At 44.3% G+C, this 18,642-nt stretch overlaps 1 protein-coding gene across 1 annotated transcript in view; it reads right to left on the reverse strand.

Annotated features, from left to right (window-relative positions):
* Nucleotides 1–5,360: 5,360 nt before the first annotated feature.
* Nucleotides 5,361–18,642, reverse strand: part of LOC142564870 (papilin-like) — a 44,085-nt gene continuing 30,803 nt past the window's right edge. The window contains exons 3-8 of the mRNA XM_075676061.1: nt 17,031–17,198; nt 14,518–14,682; nt 12,844–13,029; nt 9,238–9,417; nt 7,922–8,086; nt 5,361–5,644 (exon numbers count right to left, since the gene is read on the reverse strand). Of these exons, the coding sequence (XP_075532176.1) occupies nt 5,457–5,644; nt 7,922–8,086; nt 9,238–9,417; nt 12,844–13,029; nt 14,518–14,682; nt 17,031–17,198 (1,052 nt within the window). The 3' untranslated portion in view covers nt 5,361–5,456. The remainder of the gene's footprint in view (nt 5,645–7,921; nt 8,087–9,237; nt 9,418–12,843; nt 13,030–14,517; nt 14,683–17,030; nt 17,199–18,642) is intronic.

Raw genomic sequence — 18,642 nt, forward strand, 5'->3', positions numbered from 1 at the left:
ACGCTACGTGCTTGGCATTGTCATTAAAACCACCTTATAATCCATTATGAGCTTCGCGTGCTTGTTTTGTACTTGTTCTTTATTGAAAAGTATGCTGTTCTGTATGTTTTATGCGTTATTTCAAATATCCTACGCGTTGTTAGCGTCCCTTCTCTGGGTGCTTCTCTACCGGGATCACCCTACATTTTTTTCTTAGGTACGCGGATATTAAAAATATCAATCATCTAAAGGCTAATAGCTTCCCTGCAATAACGTCACCTACTTTTGCAGCACCCGTCACTACCTGATTAGTCTTTGCTGTTGCTCGTGGGTCGTACATAACGGTGGCTTTCTGACTTCGGGAAAGAGAACACATAGACCAGCGGCTCCTTGCGGTATAGCTTGCACGGCACCTCGGCAAAGAACACTTAGATGGCGTGGGTTGTTCCCCTTCTCACATTTTGCAGAGCACTCCAGTCACACAGCGGCCCAAACATCGACTGCACACAGCACACGCTGAGCTTTCACAAGCGCAACTACGGCAATTACGCAAGAAAGAACGAAAAGGAAAAAAGAAAGACGCGTTGCACGTTTCCTCGGGGCGCCTCTTCGCTTGTACTGCCTACTTGTCGTAGGCTGCTCCTGGATCAGTTGGACTAAGAAGAGGGATCTCCGTGACGTCACCGTTTGAGTAAGCAGACCACTATACAGCGGGTGAATACACGAATGTAAATATTCCAACCTGTGAACACTCTTATTTCCTGACGGTCATGCAGACACGACTAAAAAAAAGAAGGAAGAGAGGGGTTTCGACAGCAGGCATGTAAGTTTTCTGCGACCGCACATGTTCTGCTCGATGCATGCGCATTTTATTGACAGTTTGCCTTTAGATGGAGCGCAACATAGTTGCGACCCCTGGGAACCGGAGCGACGGATAACATTACTTCCACATCAGCGACTTCATCAGTGACTGCGTGCTGCTCAGTTTGACTGCTTCAGGAACAGGGTCTGAATTATTCAGCTCGAAGACCGGGCCCCTCTCGTACATGTTGTCTTGCGTTTTCCAAGAGACTGGCGCAAGTACAATCGAAAATTCCTTTTTTTGTGTCGATTTAGTTGCAATCTCACACAGCGCCACCTTTAAGCAGGCTAAGCTATTATTGCGAAGTGTTTTTTTTCTCGCAAAACTTAATGCAACAATAATGAAAACGTAGAACAACCTAAAATATGTAAACTTTACGGACCATTCGGTAGAGTTGGCGGATATGCCAACTCTACCCTAAGTAGATGTATTCCCTTACGACTTGCTGCTGGAAGAATGCCGAAGCACTAACATCTCATTAGATTGTAAACACGGGTGCAATTCCGCGATGTCATGCACCTTGCCGCTGCTTGTCTAAAGTTTCGTGGTGTTTTGCGTGTTGATACACGATCACGAAGATAAGTGCCGCATTTGGCTACTTCAAACTCTTCAACATTATCTGCCTGTGTCACACTGGCTTCTTCAAACTCTTCGATTGGTGATGGTAGTGGAACAGGTTCATCAGGGGCATATATATATTTATTTATATTTGTTTGAATAGATATTATTGCACTGAAACCTTGAATGCCAGATCGTGTGGTTTCTTTTGCTACTTGCTGTAGTAAAGGCCCTTAGTAGAAAAAGGGTGATCAAAAAAATACATTTCACAATAGCACTTTCAGTTGCAGAAGCTTGAAGTCTTATCCTGAGTTCTAACGTTATGAGTGCTATACGTGGGACCTTTTTGATGTGCGAACAAGCAACAAAAGGACACAACGCCAATTATCCTAAACAACTTGAACCAGAGTATTTCTACAAATTTATAATTTCTTATCTTATCGTTATAACGTCGCCTGCACCAGCAACCTCGGTGAATGCACTTCTGCGCTGGAAAAAAATACATGCAGTGTTATCTAAGCTTGAATAATTGTTACGTGCGACGACAGTATGATCTGGCCGGCTTTTCTTTTTTTTACTTAGGTGCATCAAGCGTCGTTGCATGAAACAAAATAGTTCATTGAGCCCTAGCGCCAAACGTCAACCGCAACGTTTGTGCTAACTGAAATGAATCCATGCAAGTATGCAAACTTTTCTTTTCGGATGTATGTGAATGTGCATAGTTCATGGCACAATGCCCGTTGATGTCTGTGGAAGCTTGTTTCGAACGTAAGCCTGTCAGCGACTACTATGAGGACAATCCTGCCAAGCTTTACTGAGAAGGACTAGGTGCTACTAATAGTTTTTTTTTCATCTCATAGACCAGAATTTGTAGGGAGCGGCCATGTTTTTATTATGATGATGATAATGGGACTGCGGAAATAGCGCAGGCGGAAGTGAGCCACAGCGCGTTTGCTGTTGTCAGTCGCCGCTCAATGTTTGATCCGAACACACTGGAACTTCCTTGTTCTCTCTGAATGCCTGCAATTGTATCTTCTCTAATGCGATCACATTTCAGATGGCAGAAACCCAGCCACGGAGGTAATTTAGCTAGAGCACCTCGCAACGCCGTATGCTTCACTGCAGTTACAATGCATCTCGTGCAGTTGGCCAAGCTATTTTCTGCGATCCCTGCTTAGTTATTCCCATGTTTGGGGTTTGTGACGCTCTTACTTGCGTAGTGAGTTTACGCCTCAACAAATGGTATGGAGGGGCATCCAAGAGACGTGAACGAGGAAGACGACGTGTGGCTGGCTAGCTCAATCTCGACAGGCGCTCAACTGATCAAGGCCATCGCGTTTATCCGTATCCGGCTTGTAAATGTACGGGTCTCGTGGCCGTAACAACATGTAATATTTTTTTTTCAAAGCCGAGGATCATATTTGTGCCGCTCGCTACCACGCTCCATTGTGAAGTATTTTTGCCTGCTTAGACATCTCAATCGCCGTGTGCTCTTACGTTACAACGGTCGGTATGAGTACAATAAAGTTATTCTCTGTGTTTTGCACGCTGAATGCAGTGGCAGGAAAAAGCTGACGTATGACATTGACCCGGAGGAAGTACGACCCGCATTTCGCATTGACAACGGAGACAATCAGCAACGTAAGCAATTCGTGAGCCTGTGTAGTGTACACGAGATAGAAGCATCGTATATCATATCGCGTGTGCCGCCAGATACAGGCGCTTTATTATTTTCTCCCTCGTAATTAATAGAGAACACAGAACAACTTGCGTATCCATGTACGACATCGCTCTGTTAGGAACACCTGAGCATGCTTCTCGTGAGGTTGATTGGGAGCATCAGGCAATTATATCAGTCCAAGCACCCATACATCGCGTCAACGAAAGAAAAAAAATTAAGTGAGGCATTGACCCACGCGCTGTCCTGTTTCTGTGCACGTCAGTCATACGCTGCTTTCTGGTTTTTGCGGTCACGAGTGATCGAATGCGGCTCAGTGTTCAGCGTGTAACGCACAAGACACGAAAACCGCTAAGTTCCGCGCAGTATTGTTGATTTGCCGCTGTGGAACAATCGCTGCGCAATTTACAAAGTCTACATGGGCACCGGGACACTTTCTGTGCACATTTGTTTCGTATCCAAAACGCCGTTTCGAATACGGGTTCCCCTCCACGGCCTTTCCATGTGGAATGTGAGCCGAGTAGACGAAAAAATGAAGACACCGAGGGGTCGTAAATGGACATGTTATGCCGTTATCGCACGCGCAAAGCTTGGGAAGGCAAGACACAAACTGTCGCATAGCTTACGGTCACACAACAAATACCCATTCGAGGAAGCTCGCAGGACCCGCAGCCTTTTTTTTATTTAAAGCCATCATACCAAAGTGTCGTTTCTCAGCCGCCGCAGGAAACTTGTGCAGCGAACGTACTCTACACTGGCACAAAACTTCTTTTGTCTCCGTGAACGCCGATTGCAGGGCTCTTGCTTCATCAGCTTCTCGTATGAGCAGCTTCCTCTTTCGCTGGTTGTCGGCACAGCCAACGACGGTGCAGTGCCGCTCGGACGAATAACCTTTGTACATCGCGCTCAAGAGATGCGGTAAGAAGACGTGAAAGAAAGCAATACAGAAACAAGCGAACACGCAGCTTAAGCGCAGCCACTTCCTCCAGTCTCCCGCTACCCTCCCTAGAGGGAAGCATCTGGAGTCGAGAGTAGCGGCGCGGCTGACACTCACGCTGCGAGGCCTTAAGAAATCTGGTGTATATGGTGTAGATAAATATATGCCTTAGAAAAGCGTACGCTTTATTTCATCCGCTTTCATCGCTGGTAACCTATGTTGCATACAGTCACCTCTACGGCAATGGCCGTAAAAAGATAAAAGGGGAAAGCAAGCAGCATGAAATAGCGTGCACTGGAGTCTATAAAAAGATGATGACAAAGTACAGCAGATACCCACATTCAGAATACACGTATTTCAAAAGGCTGCCAAAGGAAAGCGACCAGATACTGGCTTCGATTTTTAAGGCGGAATAACGCTTAAGTGAGCATGGTTTCGCGGACAGAAAAAACGGAGTTGTACGCGGTAATATCTAGGCTGTGCCCGTTCTCTTTTAATTAGTTGCAAGCGTGAGTAAGCTCTTCTGTTGTGCTAATACTTACCGTATATTTTACTTCTCCTTTGCTAGTCGCTCGCTAGGACGGTTGAAAAAACAACATATATGAGATACCATAGTGGAATAAGTGCATTTATCCTCCTCGACCGTGCAGGCAAGCTTATTGAAACGTCTATAACTCAGAATATAACTCAAAACAGAGGGCCTCCTTTGTGACGCTTTCCATGAATTCCGAACTCTTCACTTGCCAAAAATTTCTCTTGCGCCTCGAATGCTACAAAATTAAAATGAAACTGTGCATCTCACGATATTTGAATTCTATCAATGCGCGCACTCATATTGGCACTTGAAATGAATGACGAAGAATGGAATTTCTATGAAGCTAGCATCTGAAGTAGACTGTTTCCTTATCAATTTGTTACGTTACACATTTGTTGTGTATTTCACTAAATTCTATTATTCTTACTTAGGTTAGTTTAGGGCAGTAGTAATTTTATCCTTAATTTCACAAAAACATTGCAGTTATTTGAAAACTTTATTGCAGGTACAAATTCGAGTAGGTGTACAGTGTAGCGGAAAATCTTAGGGATCAGAGTTGCCGCTAAATTATTTTTTTCTTCACAGCCTAGGCATGGAGCCTGAAGTCAAGTGGACTGCCTACATGCGCCTGCTTGACTAGCGCCATGCTGTAGTCGAATTTCACGTTGCACAGCTGCGTGGGAAGAAATTCTTACTATTATATATATATATATATATATGCCGGGCACTACGCTGCACAAGACTTGGTTCACTGCGCTGCTTTGACGGCATGAACCACTACACTACACAACAAAGGATCAAGTCGTATTGCTCCTGAGCATAATTTCATTTTATTATGCCCCGTGCTACCAAACCAGCGCGTTGAACTGAGGCATCGTCTTACCAACCGGCTCCGTGTGAGGTGTCGTCACAGGTTTTCACGAAAGCAAACGCCTCGGCACTGTTCTCTCGAGTCGAACAGGTTTGGACCCCCGTTACAGCCACCGTACAGAAACTGGAAGCAATCCTTATGGTAAGGGTCGTAGTACCACTTGAATATAAATGCGTAGCACGGTCCACGGTTTGGCCAGTGGTGACAGTCTTCTGGGGATCGATCTGCGTGTAGTGAAATTATACAAATGAAAGTCTAGGATTACGCGTCCTGTAATTGCGATCCGATTATTAGGCATGCCGTATTTGGAGCCTCCGGATTATTACGGCCCACCTCGGTTTCGTTGATCCGCACCAAATGTGAGGTACTCGAGGGAAATGTGGGCATGACGGCAAGAATCGAACGATCGAGCTAGCACTATACCATGGCCACTGTGCTACCACGGCTGGTCTGAATGCACTAGATATGAGTTAGCGGCTCTAAAGTAGTCGTTGCATATTTGGCAGCGTTAGCAATTGTTAGAGTACTGCATTTGAACCCCATTATAGCAAATCTGCAAATGGAAGGCATAATTTAACATAACAAAATATATCAGTAAACCATTGAACTGCAGCGTAGCATTCTGTTAATTTGGCCTGTTCTGTACTTCACACGGCCTACTTGGAAAAAAAACCACCAAGACTGGATGTATAGTCCAAAGATAAGATTATGCTTCACTGTGTGGGCTTCTTGCTATCTGTGTCCTGTCTTTGCCGAAACGTTTGAAAACACCGTTCCAATTTCGCTTTAACGAGGCGCCGCCGTAGTTCGTTCTGTAGCAGTAAATATCGCTTCTAACGTAAATTTCAAGCAACACATTATGTCCAGATATTTTTGTATTTTATGCATGGTGTGGTTGAAATTTGAAGTTGCCCGTTTATTCTTGCAAAATTGCATGTACAAACTCGGGTATGGTATCGTGCTGGAGGAAGTCCCATAGCGATAGTGAGCCACTGCAGGAGCACCTCCTAATTTATGTAGCGTGAAATTCACAACTGATAAGCAGCAAAATCAGTAATAAAGAACAGTGGCATTTATAATACAATAATTAAACAAGTGCAGTCAGTAAGGTTATTAGGCAGTTCTAATCATTAAATACACAGTCATTATTCAGCAGAATACCATAAAGAGCGGAATAAAAAATATCAGGTTATTTCACTACTCAAATTAACCTGTTTATCACTAAAGAAATCATGAAGCGAACGGCGTTCAGAGCAATTTCGAAACAGAGAGCTGGAAAAATCATGAGTTTCGCTAGAACGACGTACTTTTGAGTACAATAAACCGCCATAACCAGTTGTCTCTATGTGGCGGAGACACGATAATTTTTCTTTTCGTGACACCCAGGGCTCTCAACCTTTTCTCCCATTCGCACGTTAAGCAGGCAGTCAGGTTATGAAAGTTACCGGCCACCTCTTTGCTTTTTTCTCCTCCAAAAATGAAGATTTATCCTACTCAGACAGGCCAATATTTTTGCGAAAAAAAATTTCTGCGACAAGTTGTTTTGTGACCTCAGCTTATGGCTGGTCTTCTTTCTGTTTTTTCTTTTGCCTGCTTTACCTCCGCCTTGCCCTGCCATAACTATAAATCCGAACCAATTTGCGCCCATTTCAGTCATCCACCCACGGAGCCAATTTGCCGTCACCTCGAGCAAGTGGACTTCGTCGTCAGTGTTATACAAGGACTGTCACTCGGAAAGGTACAGCAACACTAGCTGTAGAACGCACTCACCGGAGAGTGTGATCATAGTCGCAATCACAGTGTTCAAGCAGCAATCCCTGTGGGTGAGTTTGTAGCCGCAAGAGTGCAGCCTTACGAATAGAACAGTACTCTATACAGGTTATGGAATCGAATTTTTTTTTATAACCTCCTTGCCCGGCATTCATTCTAAAGCCAATTTGCTGGTACTTGTAACGTTCAAAAGCAGCGCCTCCGCCTATAGAAATGGCTATTAGTGATCTGTAAACAAAAGTTGTCTTTTTTATTAGGCGCATAGCTTCTGCACTCTCAGCATTAACCAAGTCGGTCAATATCTTGAAGGACCTTGGAAGTAAACACTCATCGCCTAGCTTTGTAGTCGAATGCAGCGCCGTGCTGTAATCAATCGTGATATTTGATCATATTCTCTGAGAATACTGTTGTGTGTTTCTTACTGTGGTGCATGGTTTATGACAGGGCTTCGCTTACACCGATTCGAACTGTGCGCGGTATCTGCGTGCTATTTTCTTTAGTTTTGAAACTATCGAAGAACACTGTATAACCTTTCTCGCCTGAATTATGGTAAGGGCTCTTCTAGAATTTGCGAATGACTTTTCTTATGCATCTAGCAACGCGCCACCAAATTTGCGCTCCCTGCGGCGATGCGCAATCGTTCAATGTGTCGCTAAGTTGGTTCGTCTGACCGCGCTTATCATACTACCCCGATTCGAATCATATATCGTGGAACACCATTGTGCACTTACGTCGTTCGCAAACTTTTCTGCACTCCTGTACAGTGGGGAAGTTGTTTCCTTGGTTGTTGCAGCCTTTTGACTTCTCGCAGGTCGCTTTCAAGACGTTGTATGTGTATACGGTCTTCTCCTTTCCAGGACAGGACGGTGGGCTCGGACGATCGTAACACACATCGCCTGAAAAGGGGAAGGGAACGCCATGTCTAGCCTGACTGCATGACTTATTTTGTGTTGGGGCGCCATTTAGTTGTCTGCTACAAACTTGTGCGTAACAAATTGGATGTAATGAATCACTTGCGATCAAATTACGTACATTTTTAGTGTTCCAGAATGTCCCTACCAGTGGAACACAAATAAGAATGTATTATGGAGTGCGAACAATTTAAACTGACACATTTTGTTAGCATTAACGGACACGTTTGCAGTAATTCTACGAAAGTACTCCTTACAATGTGAGAGTTACGGACTGGTTGCTGCACAACACAAAGTAGTATATCTATTCAATGTGTGTGCTGTTGAAGTTAGATGGAGTCTTTCAATAGGTCTTTTCGTATTGTTCAGATGAGATCAATTTATTGTCTTTAAGGACCCTGGAGAGGCGTTACAAAATTTAGCAAGGAAGTGATGAATTTCTGGAGATGCGTTACTGACATTTCTTTATGATTCACTATGTTGACAATTGACATTGCTGCTGTTTTTCGAATGAAACGACTGATTGGAGGGGATGGGCTTCATTAGGTATTTTAGCTTTTGGCCTTCTGCTAACGTGTATCTGTAAAGCTGTTACATTTTCAATCAACTTCAATTCATTTTGTATTTGATTGATTACTTCTTATTCTGTAATGTCACTCAAATCCAATTACCAATTACATTTTAGCAACCATTCGGTATTACCAGTTAAATTATCGACAATGGAAACTGTAACAGGTGATGCAGCATTCAGCATTTGAATTTGGCGGGAAGTACTGCAGAACTGCAGAACGCAAGGATCTGATATGTCGCAGACTAACGGATGCGCATGTAGATACAGGCAGATTCAGCCGCTCAATTTTGCTTCCTCACTTTGCCGCTCTACGAAACGTTGGACGATGAATGGAACAGCTGCTGCTACGGCTCGAAAGTGGTGGCCACTTCAGACATTAACGGGAACAAATCAGGTACGGGCAATATTTTTTTTGAAACTTTTCATTGACACTACCTGGAGTGCCTTGTCTGATCCGCACCAATAATGAAAAGGTGCGCTTCGTAGAAGACTAAAACGAGAGCATCGCGGCATTCTGCGGGTTCGCCTGCCCCACATAGCACCAAAGTGTAGCGACGAAACTCACGACTTCTGCAGACTTGGCTGCACCTTTCTCTAGTGGGGAATGCGTTGCCCCTTGCCAAGTGACAGGCGGCGCCTAGCCGGCATTCCAGTGTGTATGGGTCATAGTACCAGGTGTGCTTCGCCGGGGGGTAGTTGGCACAAGCGACATCTTCTTGAGGTCTCGGAAAACTGCAGAAGGACTCTGTAATTATGAAAAGAAATTATAAAGTTTTTTTCACAATCCAAGCGGGCTTGGATGTTTAATTCTGAAAAAAAAAATTGTTTGCTTTAGAGCACTGATTTTTTGAAGACGACGTTAGGATTTCATTATTTGTGAACAAAAATTTGTTCGTTGTTTAGGCTGAGAGATAGAAAAAACTTATGCAACTGCTTCGCCGCACCATAATGGTTGCCAGAAGCACAGGAGAAGTATGAATATCAATAATAATAATATCCGGTTTTCTTCGCTCGAAGGGCAATATGTAAAACAAGATAATCTAGGCAGTGCGAACGTATTAGACAAACCTCACGGACATATCACTGTGCTAATGTGATGAATAAGTGCTCTTTGACTTGGGGATATAAATTCTGTCTAATCAGCTAAGCGTTAGTCACATTAGCGCATTTGAAGGAGGCTCGCGTACCTATCCTGAAACTATGCCCTTCGGGCACAGTCAATTGATGGGCTAAATATAAGCTTTTATTTGAGCGAAATGGCGTAAAAATATTAGGTTTGCACTTTTGAAGTACCCGTCGGCAAGTATTTGGCTGCAATTTTCAACTAAGGTAAGGTTCTAAGCAGCATTGGCTGTTACTAGATCGAAGTGTCACATCGTTCAAATAGCGTACCCTTCAACAAATTGTGCAAAGTTAGTTTCGAACGCTTATCGAAAACCGGGTACCATATTCTGCGTTAAACATTTTCTTACGAGCAATACCGGAGCTTCCATCGCTACTTCTCAGCAGTACAAAACACATCGAAACAAATAATGTAGTTAATAATGTTTACGCCTTTCCAGTAGCCCCCGTTTTGAATAATTACGTCGTTTGCTTATTATGAGAGCAACACTGTTCACTTATAAGTTTTTCGGGCCTGACCTACAAATGAATGCATCGGTTTTGTCTCGCAAAGTCTGTGCGACTTTTCAGGCGCGATCTGAAGGCGAACCGCAATTCGACGGTTTGGATGCTGTGCTGAGACTGGTCATAACCGACATGTCAGAGCACAAAACATCATCATCATCATCATCATCATCATCATCATTATCATCAGCCTGGTTCCGCACACTGCAGGGCAAAGGCCTCACCCCTACTTCTCCAACTACCCCGGTCGTGTACTAATTGTGACTATGTTGTCCCGGCAAACTCCTTAATCTCATCCGCCGACGTAACTTTCTGCCGCCCCCTGCTACGCTTCCCTTCCCTTGGAATCCAGTCCGTAACCCTTAATGACTATCGATAATCTTCCCTCCTCATTACATGTCCTACCGATGCCCCATTTTTTTTTCTTGATTTCAACTAAGGTGCCAGAAAATCGCGTTTTCTCCCGCACCCAATCTGCTCTTTTCTGATCCCTTAACGTTACACCCATAATTCTTTTTTCCATAGCTCGTCGCGTCGTCCTCAATTTAAGTAGAACCCTTTTCTTAAGCCTGCAGGTTTCTGCCCCGTACGTGAGTACTGGTAAGACACAGCCGACAGAAAACATAGCAGCATCTAAACCGCGGCAATCATCAATAACATGGGGGTCGGTGACCCCTAGCGACGCCTCCCCACCGCATATACATTCTGTATTAGACTTCAGAGTGAAGCTAGCCAGAGAAGCAGCTTTGATTTTAATGGCAGGTCTGCCATTGATTCTATTGAATACTGCCATGATTTGGATGCATCTAGATAGCCTACATAGTTACACATTTTTACGTGGTGGTGTGTAGACCTTTAGGGTCGTATGTGCCTTCTTGCACCATTATCACGAATAGTGATCAATCTGGACAGATAGGAAAGTGGGCACATATCAAATATAACTTGATCATCAATCCTTTACTCGCTTCTATTTTTCTTTAGTTTTCACCTTCGCCTTCACTCAAGTCTGGAATGGCAGGCCTTGGACGCGCTCCTACAGCCAATTTATCGGCTTTTCCTCTCCTTAAGCGTTCTCTTTCTATGTATTCGTAACAGCCAATTCACTAAGGTGATATCTCATGGCGCAGCTAAATATATATCTGCGAACGCGACCAGTCTCTCAGACAGTAATAGGAAGAGAAATTATTTCAAAATAATTATTCTAGCTGATGAAGCTTCAAAACAGTGGTGGACTTCAGGAATTTCGTGATCATTTCCATAATTCTTTCCCAATACAATACTATATTCACGTTTTTATTGTACATGCACTCCAGGTTCATGTGAGGTCCCCGACAGAGTTTGATGGCATTACATAGCTGTGGCACACTTCTAAAAGTTGGCAGAAGGGGTTGAAGAAAGCATTCGAGTGTCAAATAGACCGTTCAACCGTGAATTCACTAGTTCATTTTGCAGGGAATGTTGTATTGGTAGAATGGAAGTCAGCCATTACTGAAAGCGTAACTTACTGACTTCCTAAAAGTTTTGAGGTTCAGGCTGCTTAAGGTCCCCAGTTTCAAATATCTTCTTACTGTCTCCTTAAATTTTTTACATTACTAATTGCGATGAATTCCGATAACAACGTCGTAGTTTCACTATACTGTTCTGGCTTACTCGTAGGCTCTCGGGAACCATCTGAGGACTAGCTTTGGCCACATATTTATTGAACACAACAATTTACTGAAATAACGACGTGTACTAGAATGCAATAACAAAATAAACGCCGGCTGCACTTTGTTTCTTTGTGCAGGTGTACACCTGTGTACTTGCAAGTAGACTCCTCGAATACACTAAGTGCACTTCTGTAACGCATCGCTAGTCAAGCGATGGGGCCTGTTATGTCAGTACTTAGTTTACTTCTATCTGCATTCGAATTCACGTCGTCTCCATATTGTGTGGAAGTGATGTGCACTACGCAAGCTTGTGTCTAAGTCATCGTAACTTGAAAGAAACTCGAAAGCACTGTTGCAGCCGTTTTTATGTTACCAGTATCTTCATTGCGGGCTTAAATCTCCAGTGACGTTACTGAATAGTTAGATCAGATGTTAGGCCGACAAGGCAGCCGATGTGAGACCACTGTTGTCATGACCGTTCTTGCATCTGGAGATTTTCTAAATAAACCTAAAAACGAAACTTTGTTCCTAGTATGTGTGTTTGCTTGCGTTGAACCAATAGGGTGCAAATGTGGGGACTTTTTTTTTCGCCATTTATATCGCGTAAGCTTCACTTAGTGACTGGAGCCTCATCATTCCAAGCAACGTTGCTCCTGCTTCCTTGTTCTTTCATTAGGGGAAAGCAAAATTCAATGTTAGCACTAAAGCCCTACTGTTTCTCGTCTAAATGCAGGATTACTGGGACACTTTTAACTGCTTTCCGTCTACGTTCTCATGCCCTAAAGGCGGCGAGGTCAAAGAAATGCTGGAAGTTGGCATGTATAACCAGCTTAGATGGTGTCCCATTCCTTATCACACGACGACCGAGACCTCCAAACGGGCTCCAGAATGCTCACCCGAAGGGCAGCTCTTCTCACAGCTGCTCCTGCGAACGAAGCTGTTGCCGGACTTTGGGCAGACGAACATCCGCTCACACTTTTTGGACTCCATGTTGTAGACCCACCTCTCGACCAACCGACCGCAGCCATACGTCGGCGGGAATGTGTAGCACACCTGGCTCGGGGCAGGCTTTGGTGCCACGCCTGGTGGAGGAAATAAGTGGTGCGGCTTAGTGTCAAGGATGGCTTAGTTCGTCAGTATTGTTTGTTGAAAATTTTTGAACACTAGCACAACGCAAACGAGACGCGTACACAAGAAGAACAAATTAAGAAGCAGACGTGTCGCCAACTCCTAGAAACAACGCGATAGGCATGGCACCCCGCCGTGGTTCCCAGGTATCAAAGTGTGTGTAGGAAGCTCCATGTGTGTTCATGTGATCTTGTCGTGCCCTCGTGTCGTTATCGCTACGCTTATAATACATGTATACATACATACATACAGACAGACGTAAATTAGACAAGCAATCGAAGTGCATATCTGAATAACCAAATTTCGCTAATTGCCTTTATATCTAAATACTTTGGGCGCACGCTCTGCAATGTACAAACTTAAGCAAGTTATTTCACAAGGAACATCCACACAGAACTAGTTTGGAAGCTAGCACTAGTTGTGAGATAAGCCCATCCAAGTTTATGGCAAACGAGCCCTGTTGGTCCACCAGCTTTTCGAAAGAACAACGCATATTTACGCACTGCTGAGAAAAAATTCCTCGAACATCAATGCATATTGTCGCAAACTTTGGGAACGTTTGGCTCAAAAGTGGCGTCAGCCTAACAATTTTCTTCAAGTGGATATGACTTTCGAAGTCATCGGCTACTATTTGGGAAATACAGAATGTAAAGTAATTACTTAAAAATTCACTGAGCGAAACATAGTTATTTAGTCAAACATTCATTTAAATTTCTCGTGCACTCAAAGTCTGCCTTTGTTAATCTTGCGGAAAGTCTACAGTTCTGCAACCTGCCATGACAGATTTTTAACACTTCTTTTAAGAATAGAAAAGGGACCCCGTATATAAAATACCAGCCAGCAAGCTACGGCAAACTAAACAGCCACAGGAGAGAACTGCACAGGAAAGACGCTGAACTTGCAGTTGATTTATTCTCTCAGAAATGGTGTAGCCTATGTCACTGACTGCCCCGTTTTTGGTAATTTAGGAGCATTGATAACAGCAGCGTTTTGAAGATTTTTATTTCTTCTCTCGAAAGAACTATTGCCAGGCTGTGTGGACACCGCTAGGACGACGTCCTGTCATATCAGAGCACTTTTGAGGCAGATATCAGGTATTCAATTCGCCAATCGCATAACGTCAATACGCAATATCACATCGGTTCGAATGCGGGTCCTCCACCAAGACTGTAGAACCACGAATGCTAAATCTAGAGTAAATGTATTAGCACACTATGCGATAGAAGATACAATTGTCAGGTGCTTCGCAATTGTACCAATTAGTCTCGCAAGTCATTCATGCGGGAAGCAAGTGTATAAATGCACCAACAGGACTTCTTGATACCCCAGGAACTCGATAACGTGTAGCCGCGCAAAAAGCGCGAAAGCTGTGATCAATCGAATACATATGAGCTGTCTTCCTTGATTGCCTTCATTATGTCAACTCCAAAGGCATTACTTACGTTTTATACAGATTCTTTCGCATTCGTTGAGGGAGGGGAAGTTGTTTCCACGAAAGTGACAGTTGACGTCCTTGCGGCAGCGTCCATCTTCTCGGTCATAGTACCAAACCGTTTTTTGGTCACTGCTGCACAGCTCCGCTGGTCTGGGCGCATCGCAGACATCAACTTCAAGGAGAGAAGGGAGATTGAGCGGTTACCTGTGCTACACGGGGCACGAGGAGGTCACTCGAGACCGTGTGCATCACGGTCCTCACGTGAAAGGCCACCTCCGGAGCACATGAATGCGGAATGCCACAACGAATAATTTTATACAAATTTAAAGCAGGGTGACGTGGTGCAGTTTCATGACAAAATAGACACAGCTGTACAAACTTACACTACGAAGAAAAGTTGAGAAAAAACTACAGAATGCAACGTCTTTATTGTCGCTTCAGTTTTCCCTACGAGCGCCAAGCGCTGTTTTCTTTTGTTCCCTTAAATCATTACTTCTCTATATATTTATTCAACCACATAGCATATCACACTTTCACAGAACATAAGGCAATAGTGATTTATGATCAACTGAAGCTCACGATCCTCCGTTGCAGACAAGATGTTCAAAGTCACTTATGGGACTACAAGGAAGAAGACATAAACCACATAATTACGCACAACATACGCGATGCTCAGAAATATTGTGCTGCAAATACAAGACACACAATTTTGTAACCAGTGGAAATTAAGAATCTTATGGCTGTTAGGTTCAAACTATGTTTTTTGAAGTAAGGTCATACGGTTCATCGCACATCTGTTTGTAGATGTACCAAAATTGGCGGACTTGCCAATGGTATGTTATTATTTTCCGTATTTTCTCCCTAGAAATTTCAAATTAGAACTAAAAACAAAGAAACCCTTTTTTTGGAACAAGAGGAAAAAAATGCGCGACTACAGAAAATAGCACTGCAAAATATGAATTTGCGATTGCATAATAGAAGATTGCCGCACCTCGATAGCTGTGCGCACGTACGTTGCGTGCGCCCCTGTGCTGTAATTTATAAAAGCGAAAATTGCATACCTCGTATCCTCTACAAACTTGCGATTTCATGCATACCGTGACGCGTACGCATGCGCTAAGCACAACTTCAGCTTTCTGCGAGACACCACCAAAGTACGCCAGCGCTGCCTCCAATGCCGCAAACAACCGCATGACCAAATTTTTGTCTTTCGTCACAGAAACCACAAGCTTCATCCATTAGGCCACCACCACGTGCACGCTTCCATCGTGCTAAACTTGCTCTTTAAAACGTCTGGCGCATGGGTAACGTGCCGGTTTCACCCATTCTTTCCTCGTGGTAGTTGGTAATATGAGGCTCTGTGTTAGACTGTACTGTCTTGGGAATCAGCCCTTAGTGTTACGGGGAAAGGTTTATATATATTCACAGGATATTTACAAAGCGTCCACTGGCATACAAGGCCTACAAGATCGAAGAAAGTCCGCGCCACATCAGCGATCATCGTCGTCGCCTTCTGTAGTGGCCTCAGTTTCGTCTCTGGAAGTGACTGGTAGCAATATATTTCGGAAGAGGAACGTGACAGCTCCCAAGTGGGTGACGTCCGCCTGTAATGATTTTTTCCACGAAGAAGGCGTGCACTGCTGCGTGCCCTCAGCTTCCAGGCGTTGCGCTAAACATGAACTCAAAGTCCGCATTGTTTTGCTCCTCGCGTCCCGCAATTTGCGACGTCAACTCGGAATCTCATTATTCGTTCCTGCACCAGAGCTTGACTGTTTGAACCGCAGTCAACACATGCTCTCAGCCTTGTGGTGTGTACTGTTTGGGAACTGCAGCCGTTCGGCACCAAGGCTACGAATCACATAACACATTGGCTCACTCCACCGGCGTTTTGACAATTCTGCTACCTATTCATAGGCGAACACTACCTAAAATAGTACAAATAAATGACCATATTCTACCTTTTCAACATTCCAATAATTTGTTTCAAATATTACCAATGTTTTCACTCATGCCTACCTCATCGTTTGCAGAAGTGTCGCAGTCCAAGCGAACACATTTCATGTTCTACCCTAACTACATTCCAGCTTTTGCAGCCCATGCATAGAAATCGTAATTTTGGACTGGATAAACTTTATTAGAAATTGTGATATAATGAAATATTTGGCTACACCTTAGAGGTATTACAAGATACGCAACGTCATATATATTACGTAACTACTCGAGAATTATTGTGGTTTGAAAGACAGTGGTTAACCTGTAATGGGGGGTGAAAAGCAAAAAAGCTGTACAAATACGTAATTTTGAACGTCCCAAAGCTATTGACAGGCATTTAGGTACTCCCCGAAAGAATCTCAGGCAATTTTTTTACTGCTTCCGTGTCCTACATTCCCCATAAGATCGCCCCAAAGGTTTCTTTTTTTCATTCCAGTCAGATCAGAATTGGACCACCGTGAATGGGACTTGAACCCGTGGCCTCGTGCTCGAGAAAAGAATGCTCTCATGGAAAATTTTGTGACTCACCTGCTCGGCACTTGGAGACACATTCCGCTCTCGTGACGAAAGCGTTGCCTCCCGTGACGCACTGGTGCGACTTCTTGCACCGATGAAGTTTCGAGTCAAAGTACCACTGGCTATGTCCAGTAGTGTTGGTACAAGGCGCTTCAGCTTTCTCGAACAGACAGAACGAATCTGCAGAAGAATTGCACAGTTGCTAGAATGAGACAAAGAACTGCCGTATAATCCAACGCGAATAATTGGTCGAATGAACGATGACTTCCTTTATGTGACACTCGTGCCCATCTTCACCTCACGCCTTGATTCATGGTTAAGCTTATGCGCACGATCCGATTAGACAAAAAACTCCTTCCGCGAGAAATTGGCGACGACACCAAATGTGTACCGAAGACCAACTTGATAGCACTGGTAATATGCCCAAACCAGGCATCATGCTACCGAGAGGACTATGTCTGATGACTCCACCCACGCGCGCCTCAATGTGAATTCGATGACGCCCCTCCGCGGGCTGCTGCTGTCATCTGCACAAACCTAAAACCCCTTAAGCTTCGTAAAGTAGCACCATACTTTGAAGAATGCCGCCCCCTCATCGCGCGCCCTCGTCGAGGCCTACACCACGTCGCCATTGGCCTAATGGCAACACTTGGGCCCTCACGCCAGCTTCGTTTGTTTACAGCCACGCTTCATTGCCAGTTTCGCTTGAGAAGCGTCTACAGAGTGGCGAGGAGCACATGTTGGCGCCATCGCTCTTCCGTGTTGTTTTGGTTTGCGAACGCATTGAACTTTTGCGGCATGCGACGTCGCTTCACAGCATTTTCTATCACCCTAACCTGCTGCGCCTTCGTACGGCAAAATAGTTTCATCAAAGACAGGAAGCTTTTTCTTGATACCATCCGGCAAGCACTACGGGTTAGGAAGAAAGACATGGATTTATCAAATTGGGAGGGACAACTTCAGACCAACATTCTCCACACGGCTATACGAGAGAGTCGCGAGTCTCTCATGGTATAGTCCTAGGCGACGTGTACATTGTTTACATAAGTAGTATGGCCGTATTTGGTGCGCCTAATCATAATGTACGCCAACAGCCTTGAATTCCCGGGTATGCCAGGCTGCGTGTGAAATCGTGATTACAAAACGTTTAGGATTCATCGCGTTCCTTTTGACAAAATTTGAGGCTCGAGTGTGAAAATTCACCTAAGGAAAGCAACTCTCCGCATTTTTGTGGTTACTAACTAGCCTTCTTTAGAGCGAATAGCTTCGTTTGCCTCTTTTGTTCGTGTTCGTCAATGGCGGTCGCCCGGTGGATCTCCGATACAAAGGAAAAGTGTGCGTGCTCTCCGGAAAGAGAGTTCATTGCCGAACGACAGCGCCATAATTCTTTGAGACGTACGTGATAATTCGCGCCAACCTTAAAGTGCGCGTAGGTTAAGATGCGGCGGTGGAGCACTCGCAAAGAAAACGTGCGGTCTCCCGCTCCTTCACTGGCTGGTTTAGTCGTCGTTCGCTCGTTCGTTTAGACGTTAGCTTACTCGTACGTTCAACTATCAGCTCGTTCGATCACTATGCCTCCGAGACACATGATTAATTGTACTATACAGGTATGCCATACATATTT

The sequence above is a fragment of the Dermacentor variabilis genome, chromosome 11, assembly GCF_050947875.1.
Source record: "Dermacentor variabilis isolate Ectoservices chromosome 11, ASM5094787v1, whole genome shotgun sequence".
In the NCBI taxonomy this organism is placed as follows: domain Eukaryota; kingdom Metazoa; phylum Arthropoda; class Arachnida; order Ixodida; family Ixodidae; genus Dermacentor; species Dermacentor variabilis.